The sequence below is a fragment of the Buteo buteo genome, chromosome 10 (genome assembly GCF_964188355.1).
Source record: "Buteo buteo chromosome 10, bButBut1.hap1.1, whole genome shotgun sequence".
In the NCBI taxonomy this organism is placed as follows: domain Eukaryota; kingdom Metazoa; phylum Chordata; class Aves; order Accipitriformes; family Accipitridae; genus Buteo; species Buteo buteo.
In genome coordinates this window covers 39449642-39467697 of record NC_134180.1, presented here as the reverse complement: position 1 = coordinate 39467697, position 18056 = coordinate 39449642, and the positions used below count along the sequence as shown (strand labels likewise).

At 49.7% G+C, this 18056-nt stretch overlaps 1 protein-coding gene across 1 annotated transcript in view; it reads left to right on the top strand.

Moving 5' to 3' along the window:
• Positions 1 to 16064, top strand: part of PLPP3 (phospholipid phosphatase 3) — a 46014-nt gene extending 29950 nt beyond the window's left edge. Inside the window, exons 3-6 of the mRNA XM_075037196.1 lie at positions 320 to 603; positions 1377 to 1434; positions 9310 to 9486; positions 14231 to 16064. Coding sequence (XP_074893297.1) covers positions 320 to 603; positions 1377 to 1434; positions 9310 to 9486; positions 14231 to 14356 — 645 coding nt within the window. The 3' untranslated portion in view covers positions 14357 to 16064. The remainder of the gene's footprint in view (positions 1 to 319; positions 604 to 1376; positions 1435 to 9309; positions 9487 to 14230) is intronic.
• The last annotated feature ends 1992 nt before the right edge of the window (positions 16065 to 18056 follow it).

Sequence of the window (18056 nt, the reverse complement as noted above, 5' to 3'; positions counted from 1 at the left end):
TTGTTTTCCATAGTGCTGGTATAGACCTGGGGCACTATTTCACTTCTGTAAAGATAGGCCAACGTGCTACACCAAAATCTAGCTTTTTTTTCTTCTTGTTTATGAACTTTTTTTCCATAAACAACATTTCAAGCACTGCAGTCTCCTCTTGAGGGGGAAGAGGAGGAGGATGGAGAGACGCTGGGCTATGGGAACACGATTCCCAGTTCAAGATGCTCAGAGCATGAAGAGCTGTCTTGGCTCTGCATTTGCCACCCACCGCTGGTTTTGTACAGCATCTTTCCTGCTCTCTAACCTCTCCGTTGCGTTTCCCCCACAGATTATAACGGGAGAGCTCTACCGCATCCACTACCTGAAGGAGAAGTCGCGCTCCTTTATCCAGAACCCCTACGTGGCTGCTCTCTACAAGCAGGTGGGCTGCTTCGTTTTCGGCTGCGCCATCAGCCAGTCCTTCACAGACATTGCCAAAGTGTCCGTCGGGCGCTTGCGGCCGCATTTCCTCGAAGTTTGTGATTTGGATTTCTCCACCATCAACTGCGCTAAGGGAGTTTACATCCAAAACTACACCTGCAGGGGAAGCGACAGCAAGGTCCAGGAAGCCAGGTGAGACCCCGGGGCATCGAAGCGATGGGTTGCCACCACCAAAATAGTGTCTCACGCTAAATACGTCTCGGGGCTTCTCTGCCAGCGATAGCTGATTCAAACGCTGCTTTCTCTGCAAAGGCCGTAACTCTGTCTGCCAGCGACAGGCGCTTTCCCTCGGGAGTTGCGGGACTCAGCTGAGTAATATTTCTTTTCCTTTTTCTTTACTCCTACGCTATTGTTTCCCCGAGCGGTTGCTCAAAGTGGGAATTCACCATAAGAGCTGGGCTCGTGGTGAGCAGCTGGAGCTGTCCCACGCAGCGGAGCAGAGGGCTTCTCCTCCAAGGAGGTTCCATGCAGGCAGGGCTGCCAGCGCCTTCCCTTCGAGCTGTCTGTCAAATCCATCGGATGCTCAGTTTTGACATTGCCAGGAGTGCATTTCACACGCTGCAATTAAGCGACCGGAGAAGTTGCTGGCTTCTTATTTCTTTACGGTTTCCTGGTTATTTGAGGCGAGACGATGAGTTATCGGGCTATCCTGGAAATAACTTGCTGTCCCATGAGTAGACCAGGAAGGGACGAACAATGCGAGCATCCTGCCCATCCGTTCGCTTTCTGCCTCGCGAGCAAGTGGGGCGGATAACCGGGGTTTTTATAACCCAAAAGGCTGGGGGTTGTGGGTCCCTCTGCTTCAGCACCCTCTCAGTAGCAGCAGGCGAGTCACCGTATTACATGTAAAATTATAATGCCGAAGATTATAGCGGCTGGTTCTTAGCACCTGCTTTGTTTTGCAGGAAATCCTTCTTCTCCGGGCACGCGTCCTTCTCCCTCTACACCATGCTGTATTTGGTGGTAAGTAATCTCAGCCTCGCTTGAGATTGAGCCGATTTATCCCGTCCCCCTTTCCCGAGGCACTCGCCCATGTTCAGTGGCAATAACAGCATGATGAGCATCAGAGATAGAGGGTCAGCTGAAAAAAATAGAGCCTGAACAAGCCGGTGGGGGAAAAGATCCGCTCGCAGCCCCTGTGGTGGTATTTGGGCTGGACTCCTGGGGTGACAGCTGAGCAGTGCAGCCTTGGGATGTAGCCAAGCCCCCAATTAAATCCGAATCCTACTAAATCTGCGGACGACCTGTGCAATTTTGTTCGCCCCCGCGTTGTGGTTTCCATGGGGGAGCGTTTGGGGCGAGCCAAAACGTTGCACGGATGGAGGGGAAAGACGTGCCTTCGCGGCTCTGTCAGGGGGTAAAGGCTGGTTCCCAAATGTGCCAGCAGAGCAGGTGGAGCAGCCGCTGCCCGCCTGGATCCGGAGCGGAGGGCTGGGACTTGTTTTTCTTTGTCAGTGAGAAATGGCTCTACCCTTCCTGCGCCGGGGCTGGGGCTGGGGCGGCTGCCAAGGTGCTTCCTGACGGGGCTGGACCCGCACATGGTGTTTTTGGGGGGGGTCTGGGTAGTGATTTGTGGTTTGGTTTTCTTTTTTTTTTTTTTTTTTTTATTATTTATTTTTCAAAAAAAAATCAGGAAAAAGGTTTCGGGATTCCTTTCAAGGTTTGTGCCTTCCCCATCTCCTGTAAGCTCAGACTAGCAAGTAAAGAAACAGCACGGCACTGATAAAAACATTAAAGACAAGCATTGATCTATGAGCAGTGTTTCCCCCCCATCCCTTTACTTTACCCTCTGAAAAGATAAGTGACCACTGCTCCCTCCTGCCTCTTCCACCCTGGAGCCCCCCTCGCTGTGAGCAATTTCTGTAATTTAATTACTAAGCTTTCCAGGCTGTTGGGGGTGGCATATTAAAATCTTTCCTCATTTTCCCCCCTCCCCTTTTTTTTTTCTTTTTGTTCTTGGAAAACTTCTGAATTTCTTCAGTAACCTCTTTGGCCATTTCCTCCCAGCTGCGTTACAATGCAGAGCCGCCCCGGCAATGCTTTGCAGGAGGCTCAGCCCTCCGCCGTTGTCGCCGCAAAACTTTCCGAGCTGAGTTTGGAAACCATCGTTCACACTGGCATTTATTTATTTCCGAGGAGATCTGCGGGCAGTCAGATAAATCAGCCCTGAGATGCTTTCGAGCCTGGCATCTGGAAACAGCGAGGACTGCCATTCCCTATTAAGTCAGCGATTTTTTTTCTCTCCAAATACTCAGCAAGTTTCAGGTTGTCCTTTCAGGTATTTACTTTTGTTTTTTTTAGGAGGTGCTGCTCCGAGGCCTTTTTGGAAGCCAAGCCCGATGCTTTACCTTTTGCACAGGATCATGTCCTGCAGCATCCTTCAGTTGTTTTTTTTTCTGTGTTTTTCTGAGAATCCAGCAGTTAGGGAGCAGGCAAAAACCAAACGGGAATGCTGGTGGCAGGGGGTGCACTGGAGACCCCAAAACTGCGGCGTGCATGCAACATTCCCATGGGGATGCATGGAAAACCTGCGTGGCTCATTTTCCAGCACTGCTTTGCACCAATGCCTGCTGCCTGATTTTCTTTTTAACTTAGCAGCAGGCTTCAAAAGCGGCGTTGAGCTCCTGCGTAATGCTTTGGAGCAGAAAACTGCCTCTGATCTCTCTTTGCTGCCCTTTCCTGTCCCCATATGGGAGCAGTCGAGCTATCAGTGCTCAGCAGCCACTGCCCCTGTCCCTCCTGATCCGGGACAACAGGCTGCTCCACTTACCCGTCTCCACGGAGCGGTTTTGATGCCCAGTCCCTTAAGAATGATTTTATTTTTTTCCTTGTCCCAAAACTGGGATAAGGTCGGTAGCAGGGTCTGTCTGACCAGCTGTTCAGTTGCTTTGTGCCTTAAAAAGTCAGGGGAAAAATTACACCAAGTGTTTGGTCATAAATTGAAGGGCGAAAAAGGAAATTGAGACAAGACAGTGTGATGTGGTGCCTACAGAGGCGAGGAAACGATGATCTTAAGGGTCTTTTCCAGTCTGATTCTGTGATTCAAACTTGTCCAGCAGCACTCTGCTCTCTGTCACTCCAGCTTCCTGGCCACTGCCAGAGCCTGAGCGAGAAATCTCATAGGAAAAGGGAGGCAGAAAATCTGTCATGTTGGAGAGGCTGATAGTATCCAAAAATAATTTAAAAAAAAAAAGGTTATAATAAACCAGAGGTATTTTATTTAATATAAAATAAACCCTGCTCTCTTGCCCAGCTGATTGAATGAGTGGGGTTTTGAAAGCCTGGTTAGAAACGTGGCATCCACCATGCCAGCGCCTGCAGGAGGTGGGCTTGATGGATTTGACCAGGGGATCATCTCAACCAAAACAAAACGGTTGTTCACCAGCTCCTGGGAAGCAAGTTGCTGCCGGCGCTTTGGGTACCAGGAGTTTGGTGGGAGTCTTTGCAGAGTGGGGGTATTTGGGGGGGCTGAGCACGTGCTGCGGAGCCTTGGCTGATCAGCCGCGTCCCGAGCGCGTTCCCTACTGAACAATACTTCATATTTCAAGGATAAGTCACTTCCCGTCTTTCCTGGTGTTCCCTGGCTTCGCTCTTAGAGCCCATTCTGAATTACAGTGTTTTCAAGTTTGCCTCACCTGATGGAGACGGGTGCCAGAAAGCTTTAGTTGGTCTATTAAAAGATACCTGGATTCCCACGCATCCCACGGGGCTTTGCCTGCACCGTGGGACTGGATTTTCCCAGGTATTTGGTGGATGGGTGACCACAGCCTGCTCATCGCCTGGCACAGCAGCAGTGCCCTGCAGTATCCATCAGGAATACCAGTAGGAAAAGGCGGATAGATGCCAAGCCCCAGAGGGCTTTGGGGGAAAAGTCTCAGGGAAAGGCACTTGTGGTACAGTAAAATCTCCTGGGATTTAGTTCTAAACACGGAGATTTCAGGGCGAAGTTTCTCGCAGCCTTCTTGTCGATTGGGTTTTCTTGGTGACATCAGGCCTTTGTATAAAAAATTTAAGAGGGGAAATTGCGCTTGGGTAATCGTCTTTGTCTTAATTTTCCTTGCTTTGTTACTCCTTGGCTGAGTGAGCCCATAATACGTATTTATAGCAGGCTGAGGAAAGATGAGGTATGTAACAGCTCATTCCTCGCAGCCCTCTGGACCTGACCCACACCTCTCCAGTTTTGTTTCGCTGGACATGGGGAGTCTTTGTAGAGAGCGATGGGACCTTCCCGCTCCCCTCAAGCACATGAGACCATAATGCTGATGGTTTGGGTGTTTTTACTGTACGAAGTTGCCTGAAACCACGCAGAGGATGCAGAAAAACTAAATGAATATCAGAAAAGCTAAATTAATATCCCTCAGCAATGTTGGCTGATTCTGGATAAAAGGGGAGTAAACCAGGGAAGCTTGTGTATTTAATGTGTGTTGGTGGGTGAGGCTGAAGACTTCAGATCAGAGTGGGTTTTAGTGTGTTCTACTGATTTATATGAAAAATTAGAGATGTTGCTGGTTTTGTGTATCAGGGGGAGCGTGAAGCTTCTCACTGGGTTTTCTTGCTGAAGGCTGAAGGTCCCAGTGTCCTCATGCTGCTGAGTGATGACATGCCCCTGCGAAGGAAACTCCATGGTGGTTGTGGACTTGGAGTCAAGTTTAGCGGTCACCTAAGTAAACGACTAAACTGGAATCGCGTCGGAGGCCAGGGCCAAGGTGTGAACTGTGTTGCTGAGCTGATGGGGATGTTCCCGATGGTGTGGGAAGATGCTGTATGCTCAAAGGCAGGGAAGAGGCAAACAACGCATCCCTTTGGCGCTGGGAGGTCTTTGCCCGTCTCCTGTCCTTGTCCCCTGGCCATCTTGGTGCTAAAAGCTGAATTCTGCAGTTCTCCTTCCTCCAGCTGGCTTTCCGCAGGCAGGGAAGCGCGTTACGGCGGGGTGAGTTTGGATTTGAGGGGTTTTGGCCCCGCACTGCTTTGGGTACCACTCGGTTTGCAAATGGGGCTGGAGATGGAGGTGACTTCAGGTCAGACAGTCAAAAACCAGACTAGCCGTTTCCCAGAAGGAAACCTTAGCTGTGACTAAGGGACGTGGTCGATGGAGTTCAGCTTTGCGGTGGGGAAAGTGTGAAGGGGACGGGATTTCTGGGCGGCAGAAAGCCCCGGGAGGCTGGAGGTGACGCTCTCAGCCCGTGTCCCCTGCCAGCTCCTCCTTGATGGGTTTGCTCGGGGATTGTGTGTGGCCACGGGCTGTCCCCACCAACACTGTGGAAGTCCCCTGGCAGAAGAAGAGCGATGGGATGTCCTTCAAGCCATCTGCTTTGTGGTAACTCGGTCTTTGCCAGGAGACAGCGGATGAGAACTCCAAATAACTCCTGCTCTGCATGATCCCATTTCATTCCATCCACCCTTGCTTCTGTTGATGTCCTCCTGACTTTCGCTGCCCTGTGATGGTCTGTGGTGGAAATAACTCCGGTTGTGGTCTTGCTCCTCCATCCCTTCCCAGGAAGGGCTCCATCCAGCCCCACATTCCCATCCAAATCTGGCAGTCCTTAGCAGGCAGTACTTCAGATTTGCTCCCAGGTTTCCAAAAAAACCTTCAAAAGCAGATTTTCAGATAAATTGCCAGGAACTTCCCATTTCTTGCTAATAGCACTAATTCCTGGTTTAGGGAAATTCTGATCCTTTCAGCCCCTGAGGTCCCCTCCCACTTTTTGCCCTTCTCTTATTAACTAGGTTTTTCTTTCATACTGAGGGCAGAGACAAAGTTTGGAGCACCCTGAGGCTTGCCTCTAAAGTACTTAGGGGATCCTCAGGACCCCGGTGTTTGAGCCCAGTTTTCGATGTACTGTGTGCTCATAATATGCCTGTGGAACATGAAAAGTGCTGTTACCTTATTTTTTTCCTTTTTTTTTTTACTTTATGAATGGGGAACTAAAGAGCAATTTTCCCAAGACTTTTATTGCAGCAGTAAAAGGACCTCAGTCAAGATCCTCACACTGATAGTACAGTGTTTGAGATGCATCTATTTGGGTGGGTTTTGTTCCTCCAAGATGTGCAGGTGTGGGTGTGGGTTGGGTGCTGGGGACTGGGGTGGCACCCAGCACACCTCGTACGGTGCCCCGCTGCCTTTGCACACCTTTTCCAGGGCTAAAGTGTGTACGTCAGGCACACAGTTCAGAGCTGTGCTTTGGAAGGAGTGGGTCAGGATACAAACAAGTTTCTTTTTTAATCACTTCAGCCCCAGAAGCGTCTGCTTTATTGTGTGTTCAAACTCGGTGTTAGCTTTTTATTGCTAATTATTGCTAATTTTTAATTGATACTTTGCATCCTCACCTGTAGATGACCTATTTAGTCCAAGCCTGTGGGGTGGAATGATTTGAAGGGATGTCAAGGCTGTGCAAAAGGGACAAATGTCAGATTATCCAGCAGCAAAATTCTTTCTTAAGGGGTTTGATGTGAATGAGCCTCAAGACTAAAGATGTTAGGTTTCAAGTTTTCCTGGTAGAACTAAGAGTAATAGTTTCTAAGGTATAATACTTGGAGCTAATTTTGCTCTGCAACAACATACCAGAACCTAAGCTTTGCACCGTCACCGGCTGGGCTGAGACTCTTGAATGTGAAAACAATGCTGAGCCTAAACCATGGCAGCAGAAGCATATTTTTATATCTTTTGCGTGCTTTAAAAATGCTACTCTCCACAAATGTAGTTTCTTCAAGAGATATTGTCTCTACACTGAGAAGTTGTATTTAAAGACCTCGGGGCCCCCAGGTCTCTCTATCACCACCTTCCCTGAATACTTCCCAGGAGTATCCTGCCTGCACGGTTTATTCTCAGTGGCAGATGACTGGGTGCGCAAATACCATGGCACTGAAAATTCGGCCAGCCTAATAAGAATTGCGAACTAAAAACACAGTTCCCTGCTAATGAACCGCGTAGATGTTTGCCTGTGGGATGAAGTGCCTGCTGTTAAATCACTGCGAGTGACTGTGCGGGATGGGGTTGTGCTATTTTACAGCTCCAGCTTTCCAGCTCAGCGGTGGGTGCGTTTTACCTGGAGGAAAAGCACCTCCTTGTTGGTGATGGGTTTTGGTTTTTTGGGTTTTTTTTTTTTTTTTTGATCTTTCTGGGCAGAACGTGCCTCCTAATTTTGATATGTTGATTGTTGACTCATCTTTCTGCTGAGCGTAGAAATCATCGTCACAAACTAGAGAACTGGCCGAGTGGTCCATTCTCTGGGCTACGTCAGCGTGGGTTTGCCGTGGGGATCTAGAGAGCTGTAACTCGTCCCGTAGCATCGCATGTGCAGGTTTACACGGTGCAGGGGGTGTGCCCCGGTGACGTGGCTCCGTTCCCAGACTTGGGCTGGTTTGCAGATATATTCCCCAGAATCGTAACGTGCCTTAGCCAGCGCCAAGCTGTTTTGGTACTGCTCTCTTCCATGTTAATTGGCTAACAATTTGGATAATTTGGAGCATCTGCTCCATTCAAATGACATGTTGTTTCATTTCCTCTAAAGAGCCCAGTGTGTTCTTTCCAAAAAGGGGTAAATATAATGTTTATGCAACAGCCAAACATTATAAATTGGCCAAAATGATGCTTCCCCCTTATCAGCTTTCCAAATAATTCTGTTTTTATAGGTAAATGGTGTCATTAAGTTATTTGTGGTTTCAGGGAACCCAGCGAGAGCTTCATTCCCTTTTGTATCAAGGCAGTGTAAACTGCTCTGGCTGTGTAAAAGGGATCGTAAATGGGTATTAAACCCCTTTCCAGCCCTCTGTTGTGGAGTCCCACGAAGCACGCCGGGTCTGACTTCCAGTGTTTCCTTTAGGACCAGGCAGAACGTACCCACTGCGGCTGAGCCCACGGGCAGTGGGTCTGAGCTGCAGGAGCCGAGCAGCGTTTGCCGGGCGCTTTTTACGCACCTTGAGCTGTCAAACGCCTCTCTGCTCCCCGAGCCCGAAGGTTGCTGCGGCGTCCCTCCCTTCCCGCAGCCTTCCTCCCCGCTGCGCCCAGCCCCGCTCATCCGTGGGCAGCGCGTTGCCGTTTTTCCTGACCTCTCTTCCCGCCCGGCTTCCCGGTTCCCACAGGAACCGGCCGTGCCCGCCGGCCGAAACGGAAAAGGGCCCGAGATAGTCACGGAGGGGCAGGGGACAATGTCCATTTGACGTCACGTCAGCTTCGGGGTTTTTTTGGGTCAAGCCAGGACCTCGCTTTTCCCTGGCTGGGTAGGAGTGACTTCCCGTGCCATGCGGTGGGATGGCTGCTCCCTGTGTCCCTGCAAACCCCGGGGCTCGGGCTGGGAAGAATGATGGCAACGTTAGAGGATTGCATTTTGCATCCACATCGTCAGCAGCTGCGGCTGGAAATTCTTGGGGCTGGCTCTGGAGGTGCGGCATGCTGCGTTGATTCCGTTTTTTCCCTCTTGAGAGATACCGTGGGTCCTGCGTGCCCCAAATTTGGGACCTTGCTCCTGCCACACACCAAATAGCGGTGGGGAGGAATTTCCTCGCTCGGCCCGACGTGATGTTGTGTGGAGGCTGAAGCGGGGCCACAGTGTGAGCCAGGATGTGGGGGGTCCCAAAGCCCTGACCCTGGCTTACTGAGGAAGGGCCGTAGCCATCCACCTCTGCCCTCATCCCCTCCATAGGTTAAAATTCCCCCCCCTGCATGACAGAGGCCACACATTTGCAAAAAACATTGTTCTTCTTTGACAACTCCCCCCCTTCCTTGAGCCCCACAGAGCGGTCACTGCCCTGCGTGCACATTTTGGGCGCAGCTTCTCCTTTGCTACCCTCAAATTAACGGAACCTTTTTTTTTTTTGTTTTCCTCTCTTCCCCGGCAGTTTTATCTGCAGGCCAGATTCACGTGGAAGGGAGCCCGCCTGCTCCGTCCCCTCCTCCAGTTCACCCTCATCATGATGGCGTTTTACACCGGCCTGTCCCGTGTGTCGGACCACAAGCATCACCCCACCGACGTGCTGGCGGGCTTTGCACAGGGAGCCCTGGTGGCTTACTGCGTGGTGAGTATGGCAAACTGGGCTAAAAAAAAAGAAAAACAAACGGCAGCGGGGATGCTGGGTGGGGGTCCCGGGGGAATAGCGGCCACGTCCCTCAAACAAACCGCATATTCAACAAAAAAATGCAATATTTAAGGTTTTTTTGCCCATCAGCCTTTTGCTCCTGGAGGCTCCCGGGCAAAGGGTCCCTTCTCCCAGGCAGCTCGGGGTGCTGCAAAGGCGTTCGGACGAGGGAGGGTATTTCCCTCTCGGCCAGCAGCGTTTGCTTCTCCAGCTGCTCTCGGTAACGAGCACCAGCTCGTTTTGCAAGGCTTTCCACCAGGACCCAAGCGGGGAGTCTGGGATGGTTGGGATTACGGCTCTTCCCTGCACAATCCAGCCAAAAGCCATCTCCTGGGAGCAGGAGCGGGTGTCTGCCCAGCGAGGGGAGTCAGGCTGTCTCGTTTGGTGGTGGGTTTTTAATGTAGCGAAAGGGCTCGTGAGAAAACGGCGAACAAAAGCTGTGCCCGCTCGTCTTCGGCTGCCGGGCTTGTTCTCATGCAATTTGCTTTCCAAAGAGTGACCTGATTGCGCAGCTCTGTAACTCGAAGTGACACATGTAGATTTTTAAAGTAGGCAGGGTGGGGGGCACCGGGTCGGGCGGCTGCCTCGCATAGAAACAAAGGGGTTGGGGGTTATGGTTGTTTGCATGTCTGTCCGAAATCCTGAAAGCAAGATTTTTAACAGCTTACCACTTTCTTGGGTTCTTTTTTTGTTGTTTTTGTTGTTTTTTTAATTGATCTAAAAGTAAAGCAGGCCCTGGAGGCAAGGAATAAAGTTTGCTAATGTTATATTTTGCAAGGAGAGAAAATAGGTTATTTATATACTTTCCACTCACTGATAATATTCGAAAGCCAAGACAAAAATGTCACTGTCGGGAAGTTTTTATGAAGTATTATTAACTCTCTGAGCAGTAGCTGTTGGGTTTTGCCGTTGCCTGATGCCAACGTCCCATTCGGGGGGGGAAACTAGAGAAGCGCCTGGGGGCACAGACACATGCCTGCTCGCAGCAACAGCGTTACAGGTCCTGCGTCCTTTGTTCCAGTATTGTCAGGGTGTTTCTTCAAATCCTGGGCATCTTTTCTTATCCCAGCGGTCAGCTGGAGCAGCTCGATGGCAGCCCTAGGGAGAAAAGGTCCTGGGCCACACGGGGAGCAACGAAGCAGCTTGTCTCGGTCCAGATGCCTCGATTTGTATCATGCGGGTTTATTGAGACACCACGTGCGCATCGCCAGGTGGTTTTACGAGGGGGCATTTGTCTCTCCGTGTGCCTTTCTGCTTGAGAGGTGGGATAACGTCAATATATAGGGACCAGGCGATCGATCCCTGGATCCCTGCAGCGGTTTCCGAAAGACAATGGTTCTCCGGATGCTCGTCCCGAGCATCCGGATGCTTCTTGGCCGGGACGAATGGCAGGGCTGGCCGTCCCCTCCGGCAGCTGGAAGCTGTGCTGGGAAGGGGAGGCTGCGGCAGCGTTGGGCTGGTTTTCCTGTGTCGAGGTAAACCGACATAGGAAGCAGCTGCCTGGAGTTTCACAGGCAGGCTCGGGTTTGCCCGTGAGCCTGGGGCAACCCGTGCTCCTCGTCCCAGCCGGCTCGCGGAGGGGGCAGTTGTCTCTGCACCCTTTGCAGGCATGGCTCGGCGGCTGGGGACGTCTCAGGCAGCGGCTTAGGACTCGGGGCAGGGTTTAAACCCAAGCCTTATCCCATTTCATCGGCTTGCAAAGAACTGTCAGTATGTTCTTGTTCTCCCAAACCTGGCTTTGCTGGCGTGAGCCGTTGCCTAGGAGGGAGCCAGCAGACTTTCCTCCCTTTTGGGAGACGGACAAGAGGAAGGGTCACTCCGAGCCTCGTGTAGTTTAGCAGCTTTTTCCTAAATTACCGGTATATCAGAGCAATTACTGGTACGTCCTGGGGGTCCTTGCCCAGCTCTGGGATCCAGCTGTCGTGCACGGGATGCTCTAAAGCAGAGGGGGAGACCTGGAGACTCGTCACCTCCGACCCATCCTGGGTGCTCCCAGACACCCTTTCCCCCAGCAAAGCCTTCAAGGGTCCACTCTGATGATAGTCAAGGGCCGTTAAAATACCATCGTTATCAGGCTGTAATTTTCAGTAGAAACCAATTGTGGGTTTCGTCTCCGAGGGCTGCCAGAGCTTGAATCCAGGTTGTGCTGCAGCACACACGTTTGTCCTTCAGTGCCTGAAATAACAAGCAGAAGACATTAGTGTCAAGCGCTTCCAGCTGATGAAACATTCGGACTCGGATCCAGGGTGAAATACGATGAGGATTTCTTAAATGGAAATAGTTTTTATGCGCGTTGTAGGCAGCCTGCTATGCGTCGTCTAGTTTATGTCTCATCTGATGGAGAGAGAAAAGGGGGGACGTCAGAAGGACGTGCTCCTGGTGTTGCTCTGGTTAGCTTAGATGAGTTGTTTTAACCTCTCTATGTGATTGAAGATTTCTTCGATATACTGAATAGGAACAGGAATTGTTAAGCGGCAATATAAGATATTGGTTTACTTTGTATAATACACACTCGGTCTTCTGCCATCAAGTTTTCTTTATGGGTGGAGAGCACCTTCTACAGGAAATGGAGCTAATCCAAGTGAAAAACTTTGCATGTTTATTAGTCCTTTTTTGTGTTAAACAGTTCAAGCATTAGGAGGATTTAACACACTGTTTTAGCCCCCAAAGATCATGTTTCATGATTCCTATAAGTGTTTATATAACCTCCAGCCACGTTAAAGTGAAATACGGTTTAAAGAGAAATGAAACCTCTTACCCAGTCTCTGAATTAAACCCTCGAAAGCAGCGAGCAGCACATTAAAAGCTAAAATACCCAGGATGACACTCCACCATAACTCATTCCTGTCCAAAATAGGGACCAGACTCGGTGTAATCCCCATATGCTTCTTGCACTCGGCAATCTCCTCCCATAAATTGATTTGTCATGGCTATCTTGGTGCAGAAATTGGACATCTTTTTGATTGAATCCAGCTCTCTGAGGTGGGCAAGCAAGCGAGATGGCATCCGAAATGCACCGAGCCAACCGAACGGGGGTTTTACAGTTATTAACGACCCAAAAGAAGGCCTTTGCCAGAGCAGTTCGACGTGCTTTTACACTGTGATGCTGCAGCGAGAGGCCAGACTCCAGCTTGTGATCCTTGGCAGGATCGGCTGGATCCTGTCATTTAACCCAAGGTACAAATGCTGCCACTTGGATGCCCTGTAAACAAATTTATCAGCTCTGTTATACAACTGGGCAGCCAGACACCAGCACACACACCGAAAAAAGAGCTGGCTTATATGTCAGCTCCCTCCCTGCTTTTCCACCGAGCAGTAAAAGCCAAGCAACGACAGCTCAGCTTCCCGCGTCCCCACTTACTGTAGGAGTAAATTGCCACTTACAGCAAGTTTGTTGTCTGTTCAGCTTGGCTCCTTATCTGCCCGTGCTGATAGGGACTTGCAAAAGTTGTTTCTGAGGACGACTAGACCTGCTGCGTAGGGCTCTGGGTAGCTAGAAAATGTGGAGATGCAGATGGGGAAAACCTTTGCTCCCTCCTTGCGTGACCCAGCCTGGATGTACTAATCTAGTAGTATTCCTTTGAGCACCTTCGACTTTTTTTTTTTTTTTTTTCCCAATTTATCTCATTGCTTAAACGTTGCATTCGAGTACTGTGGGAGCAAACTCAAATGTGCTGCTCCTCCCAGGGCTTTGGCTCAGCAAACCCACAGCTCAGTCCGAATTATTGACGCTTAAGGATGTCCGAGATGAGCCGGCAAATTTGGGCTGGCGGAGGCAGTTGGCGGCGGGACCAAAGTTTGGGGCTTTGGTGCCAGCTAACAAAACGATGAGTCCTCGCCACTTTTTGCTCCGTCCAGAGGAGATCCATGCTGTCTGACTCTTTTCCCTCCTGGCGTGGGGCTGAGGTTTGGCAAGGGAGAAAGTGCCCCGGTCCTGGAGGACCGATAAGCTTTGTGCAGCGGCTGCCAAGGGAGGATGTGGAAGTTTCCTCCCAGCACTTTGTTTCTTATTGTCTTGCTACCTCCCGAAATTGCTAAGTGCTGGCTTTTTCACATCCGGGAGAGGGGTTACCTCACGGGATATTTAGGAAGAAGTAGTCGGGAATAGCTCCTCCTCTCCTTAGGCTTTGGCTTCAGGACCACATCCCGGCTCTGTACCGGTGCCTTGGTGGGGCACGAGGAGAGCATCGCTCGCCGTTGACTCATTGCTGATAACTTTTAACACAGCTTTGATTTGAAAGCTTTTAATTGCCTACCTGATGTCCGGCTGAATGAATTGTTTCGTGCTGACTCCGTCCCTAAAACCACTGACCGTGAGTCAGGCCAGCCCTTTGGAGACCTTTTGTTATTTTATTGGACTGCGGGCCGTGTGTCTGTTTCCTGGCTTTTCAACCTGTTCGGCAGAGGTTTGGGTATTGGACTCGGTGATTACGCAGTGAGAAATGAAATCGTTCTGTAACGGTTTTACGCTGGTTTGTGAGGTCCGAGCCTTTTTCTGTATCGTACAGAAAGGTGGTAGCAGGCGCTTGGGATTACACAGCTATCAGTGTTACGGGCAGGCATTCAGTAGCACAAAAAGTGCTATTTTTCCAGCTTAAAGATATGTATATATTCTGTAGACCAGATTTTTGAACAGAGCATCGCCCGGTGTGGCTAAGTTTGCCTTTTCTGCTTATTCCTACAGGTGTTTTACGTCTCAGATCTCTTCAAGCCGAAGACAAAGACTTGCCTGCCTCCACCGCCCATCCGGAAGGAGATCCTTTCACCTGTGGACATCATTGAGCGGAATAACCATCACAACATGGTGTAGACCTTCGAGAAATTGGATGGGTGTTGTATTTTATTTTAATTTTTTTTTTTTTTTTTTTTTTTCAAAAAAAAGACTGCTGACAGCAACTACCTGCTGCTCTCAAATCTCATCAGACAGTAGAATGTAGGGAGAGACTTTCTTGCCCGACCAGTAAAGTCTTACTCTGTGGTCTTTTCAACTTGCGACATTTGGATGAAAGGGGTGGTGGTCAACTAAGTCAAAAGCGACAATGAGAAAGAAAAAAACAAAACAAAACACAAAAGCCGAACAAACAAAGAGAGGTGCCGGAGTTCTGGATGTGCAATTGGTTTGAGTGTTCATGTTGTAGTGAACGCCAAATTGTTCATAGCCTAATGAACACTAAGGGATTTTTGGAAAGCTGGCCATCTTAGGGTTTTTTACTATGAAGATTTCCAATGCCTGCGAGAAAAAAAACCAACTCACGACTAAATTGTGTAGCACTATATACGAGAAACAGCACTGAGTCAAGATCTGGGATTGGTTTGTAAGAGTTGCTTTTTTTCTCTTTTTGATACTAGTTTATTTTTTTCCTCCTCTATTCCATACTGTGACTTAGTTTAGAAGAAGCTTGCCCAGTCAAAGGTCTCCGAAGGGTCTCTGTTCACACTACACGCCTTTAACAAGCAGTCCCGAGACGCGCAGCGAGGTTGAGTAACTCCATCCGCCGCGCAGAGAAGCCACATTTCTTCTTCTCCGCTTGCTCCCTGGCCGAGGGTTTGTCCTGCCTGAGCCCCCCCCCGGGCACATTCAGCACCCACAAATGGCCCTTCATGAAAAGAGCATCCTCTGCTTCCCGGCCACCCCCACCCCTCACCTCCCCCCCCAAAAAAAAAATCACAGCAGATTTTCTGTGCGCCCACGGGAGCGGCGGCTCTGCTGAAGACGCGTTCGCACTACAACCTCGGGGCTGAGTCCTGGGGAAACTTTTATTCTGCAGTTTTGGGACGGGCTGCTGGGTGGCACGTCCCAGCCTGGGTGTCAGTCGGTTTGTGCATCCCCCCCTCGTCCTCCTCCTCCTTCTCCCTTGGGCACCCCGGTGTGCGCCACAGCAGGTACCAGGTCCTGTGCTTTGCTCCGTGACACCAGTGGTAAATCAGTCGTGCCTAGATCGAGTGTGATTTTTTTTTTTTTTTTTTTTTTTTGCCCGGAAACCACAGGTTCTTTGGTTTGCAGCCCTTTCACAGAGCGCGTTTGCAAAGGGATCCCGCAAAGCATGCAGAACGGCCATTTGCACATCCTTCTTACAGAATCCGTCCTATCATTTCAACTATAGCAAGCTATGATTTTTTTATATATAAATATTATATAAATAATGTATAAAACCTTAAAAATTAACTATGTAAAATATTATTTCTGAAACAATTTTAGATATATCCACTATGACTATAAACTGTGTCCTGACCTGTGTTATTTACATTTTGCTGCTTAAAAAAGCATTGGATTAATTTTTTTATAGTCGACTAAAATATTGTAGTTCTGTGGTAGTAATATTTTAATGAAAATAACTACAATTAGAGACATTTGTATAAAAAAAATCATATTAAATTGTCTGTATTTTTGTAATGTTCCATTTTGTAAAGAGAAGAATATTCAAAGACTTTTGTAGAATACAAAATTGAAGTTTGTATCTGCGAAATTATTGCTGTATAAATGTGCTTTTTAAATAAAAGCTCATAACACAACTAAACATCCCGGTGCGAGTTGCGTTCTGCCTTTGGGTTGACCTTTCCCTGCCAGAGAAATAGGGCCCTTGCCCAGCAGGACGGTTGGGGGGGACCCTTTGGGATTTGAGGGTACGTGAGGGTATCTGGATGAAAAAGGACCAGATGCCACTTTTGATGCATGTGCGAGAAGGTCCCACCAGTTCCTGACTGGGGAGAGTATGATGGGGACACTCGTGGGTTTGCATTGAACTGCTCTTTGCTATGCCCAGTGTTTGAGCAAATCCCTTTTTATTGAGGGCATCCCTTTTTCTTTAGCAGTGTTATAAGCTTTAAAGAAATATTATTGAAATAAAATACGAAAAGCCACAGCCCCTGCCCAGGAGGGCTCACAACTGCGCTCTGCACCAACACCTTTTCCATGAAAAACAGACACTTTGCAGCTGAACAAAAACCTTGCAGCTTGCTGGGTTGCAAAGATGTGGGTGGAAGGGGAAAAGAAATTAAAAAAAAAAAAAGCCCACAACAACATGTGCTCAGATACGCACATGTGCACAGCATACAGTTACAAGGCAGCCTTGATTTTTTTTTTTTATTATTATTATTGTTTTTTTCCTCCTCCTACAGAAGAAAATGAACTCGGCAGTGACACACGGTCAGGGCTGCGTTTTGGCCACTCCTTGGGTGAACCGCATCTGCAAGATAACGCGGCACAGAAATAATTTGCAAGAATGCATGACAGGAAGCGAATACCACATCAAACTGCAAATAAATAGCAGGTGGAAATTAAGCAAGCAGAACTCAGCTAGCACTTGCTATTATTATCCTAATTAGTAGTAATATTTTATTATGCATGGAAAAACTCTGTAAACCCGCACCTGTCCTAAACGCAAAGGGAGTTTCTGTGGTGCCGCGTGTGATTTGAAAGCGTTGGGGGGCTGAGCGTGTTGTAGAGGCGAGATTTTAGCTTCAACGGTCGTGAGGACGGGCTCGGGTGCGGCAAGCGCTGGGCTGGGAAAAGTGTTTTCCTTTGCATCTTAACCCGCAACTACTGGGAAGAAAACAGGAATACAGATGTCTGGGTGAAAGAGGAGGGCTTGGAGAAGTGTCAGAGGGGAAACGGCACAGGAGGCGATAAGAGCCGGTGGCCGCGGGGCCGGCGAGTCGTGGGACCTCGCTCAGGATGTGCGGGTCAGGTTGGGGAGAGGGAGAAAAGGCCACGGATAAATTTGTGGAAGGCAGCAGGCTTGAATGCTACAGCGCGGGGCTGAGCATCAGCAGCGCCAAGTCCTATTTCTGGCTGAGCGATGGTCGTTTCCTCCTCCGCTTCCCGTCCCCTTCCCTGATCCCATCCGCAACCTCGGGCTGGGGGGTACGGGCAGCTCGGCCGGGGCTCGCTCCGGCCGACTGCTTGGGAAATAAGTAAAGGAGAGTGGTAATTGCTGGAGGCATGGATGGGAGAAGGCGGTCCGTGGAGGCATGGTCCACAGAGAATTTTTGGGTTGGCGGAGAGTAAATGTTTAGGTGCTACAGGAGGAATGAGCTCTGATATTAAATGAGCATTTCAGTGAAACCCCATAGAGAATTGGAAGGCAAAGGAGCGGAGGTGGAGGTACTGCAAGCCGTGAGCACGGTGACGGAGCGTATCTATCGCCATCGCTTCCTGCGGGGCAGGAAGGAAATGAAAGAGAAATGGGTGAAATGGAAAAAAAAAACCAAACCCAAACCCATACGGGCGCTAGGATCCCAAGGCAACTGCTTCTGCGGGTGGTCCCCGAGCAGCGTCCAGCGTGTGCAGCTGGAGCTCGCGCCTCGCACCGCTGTGATGTTCGGTCCCTCACGCGAACGCGCGTCGCCGGGGATGCTGAACGGCCAGGAGAATTCGGGGCTGGCAGTTTGCACGCTGCTCCGCACGCTGCAGCTTTCTGCAGCTATCCCCGGCGAGGGAGACAGATGAACAAACTCGGATTGCGTTCATGCAAACGAGGCGTGCTGCTGGAGCCCGCGGCTGGGTGCTG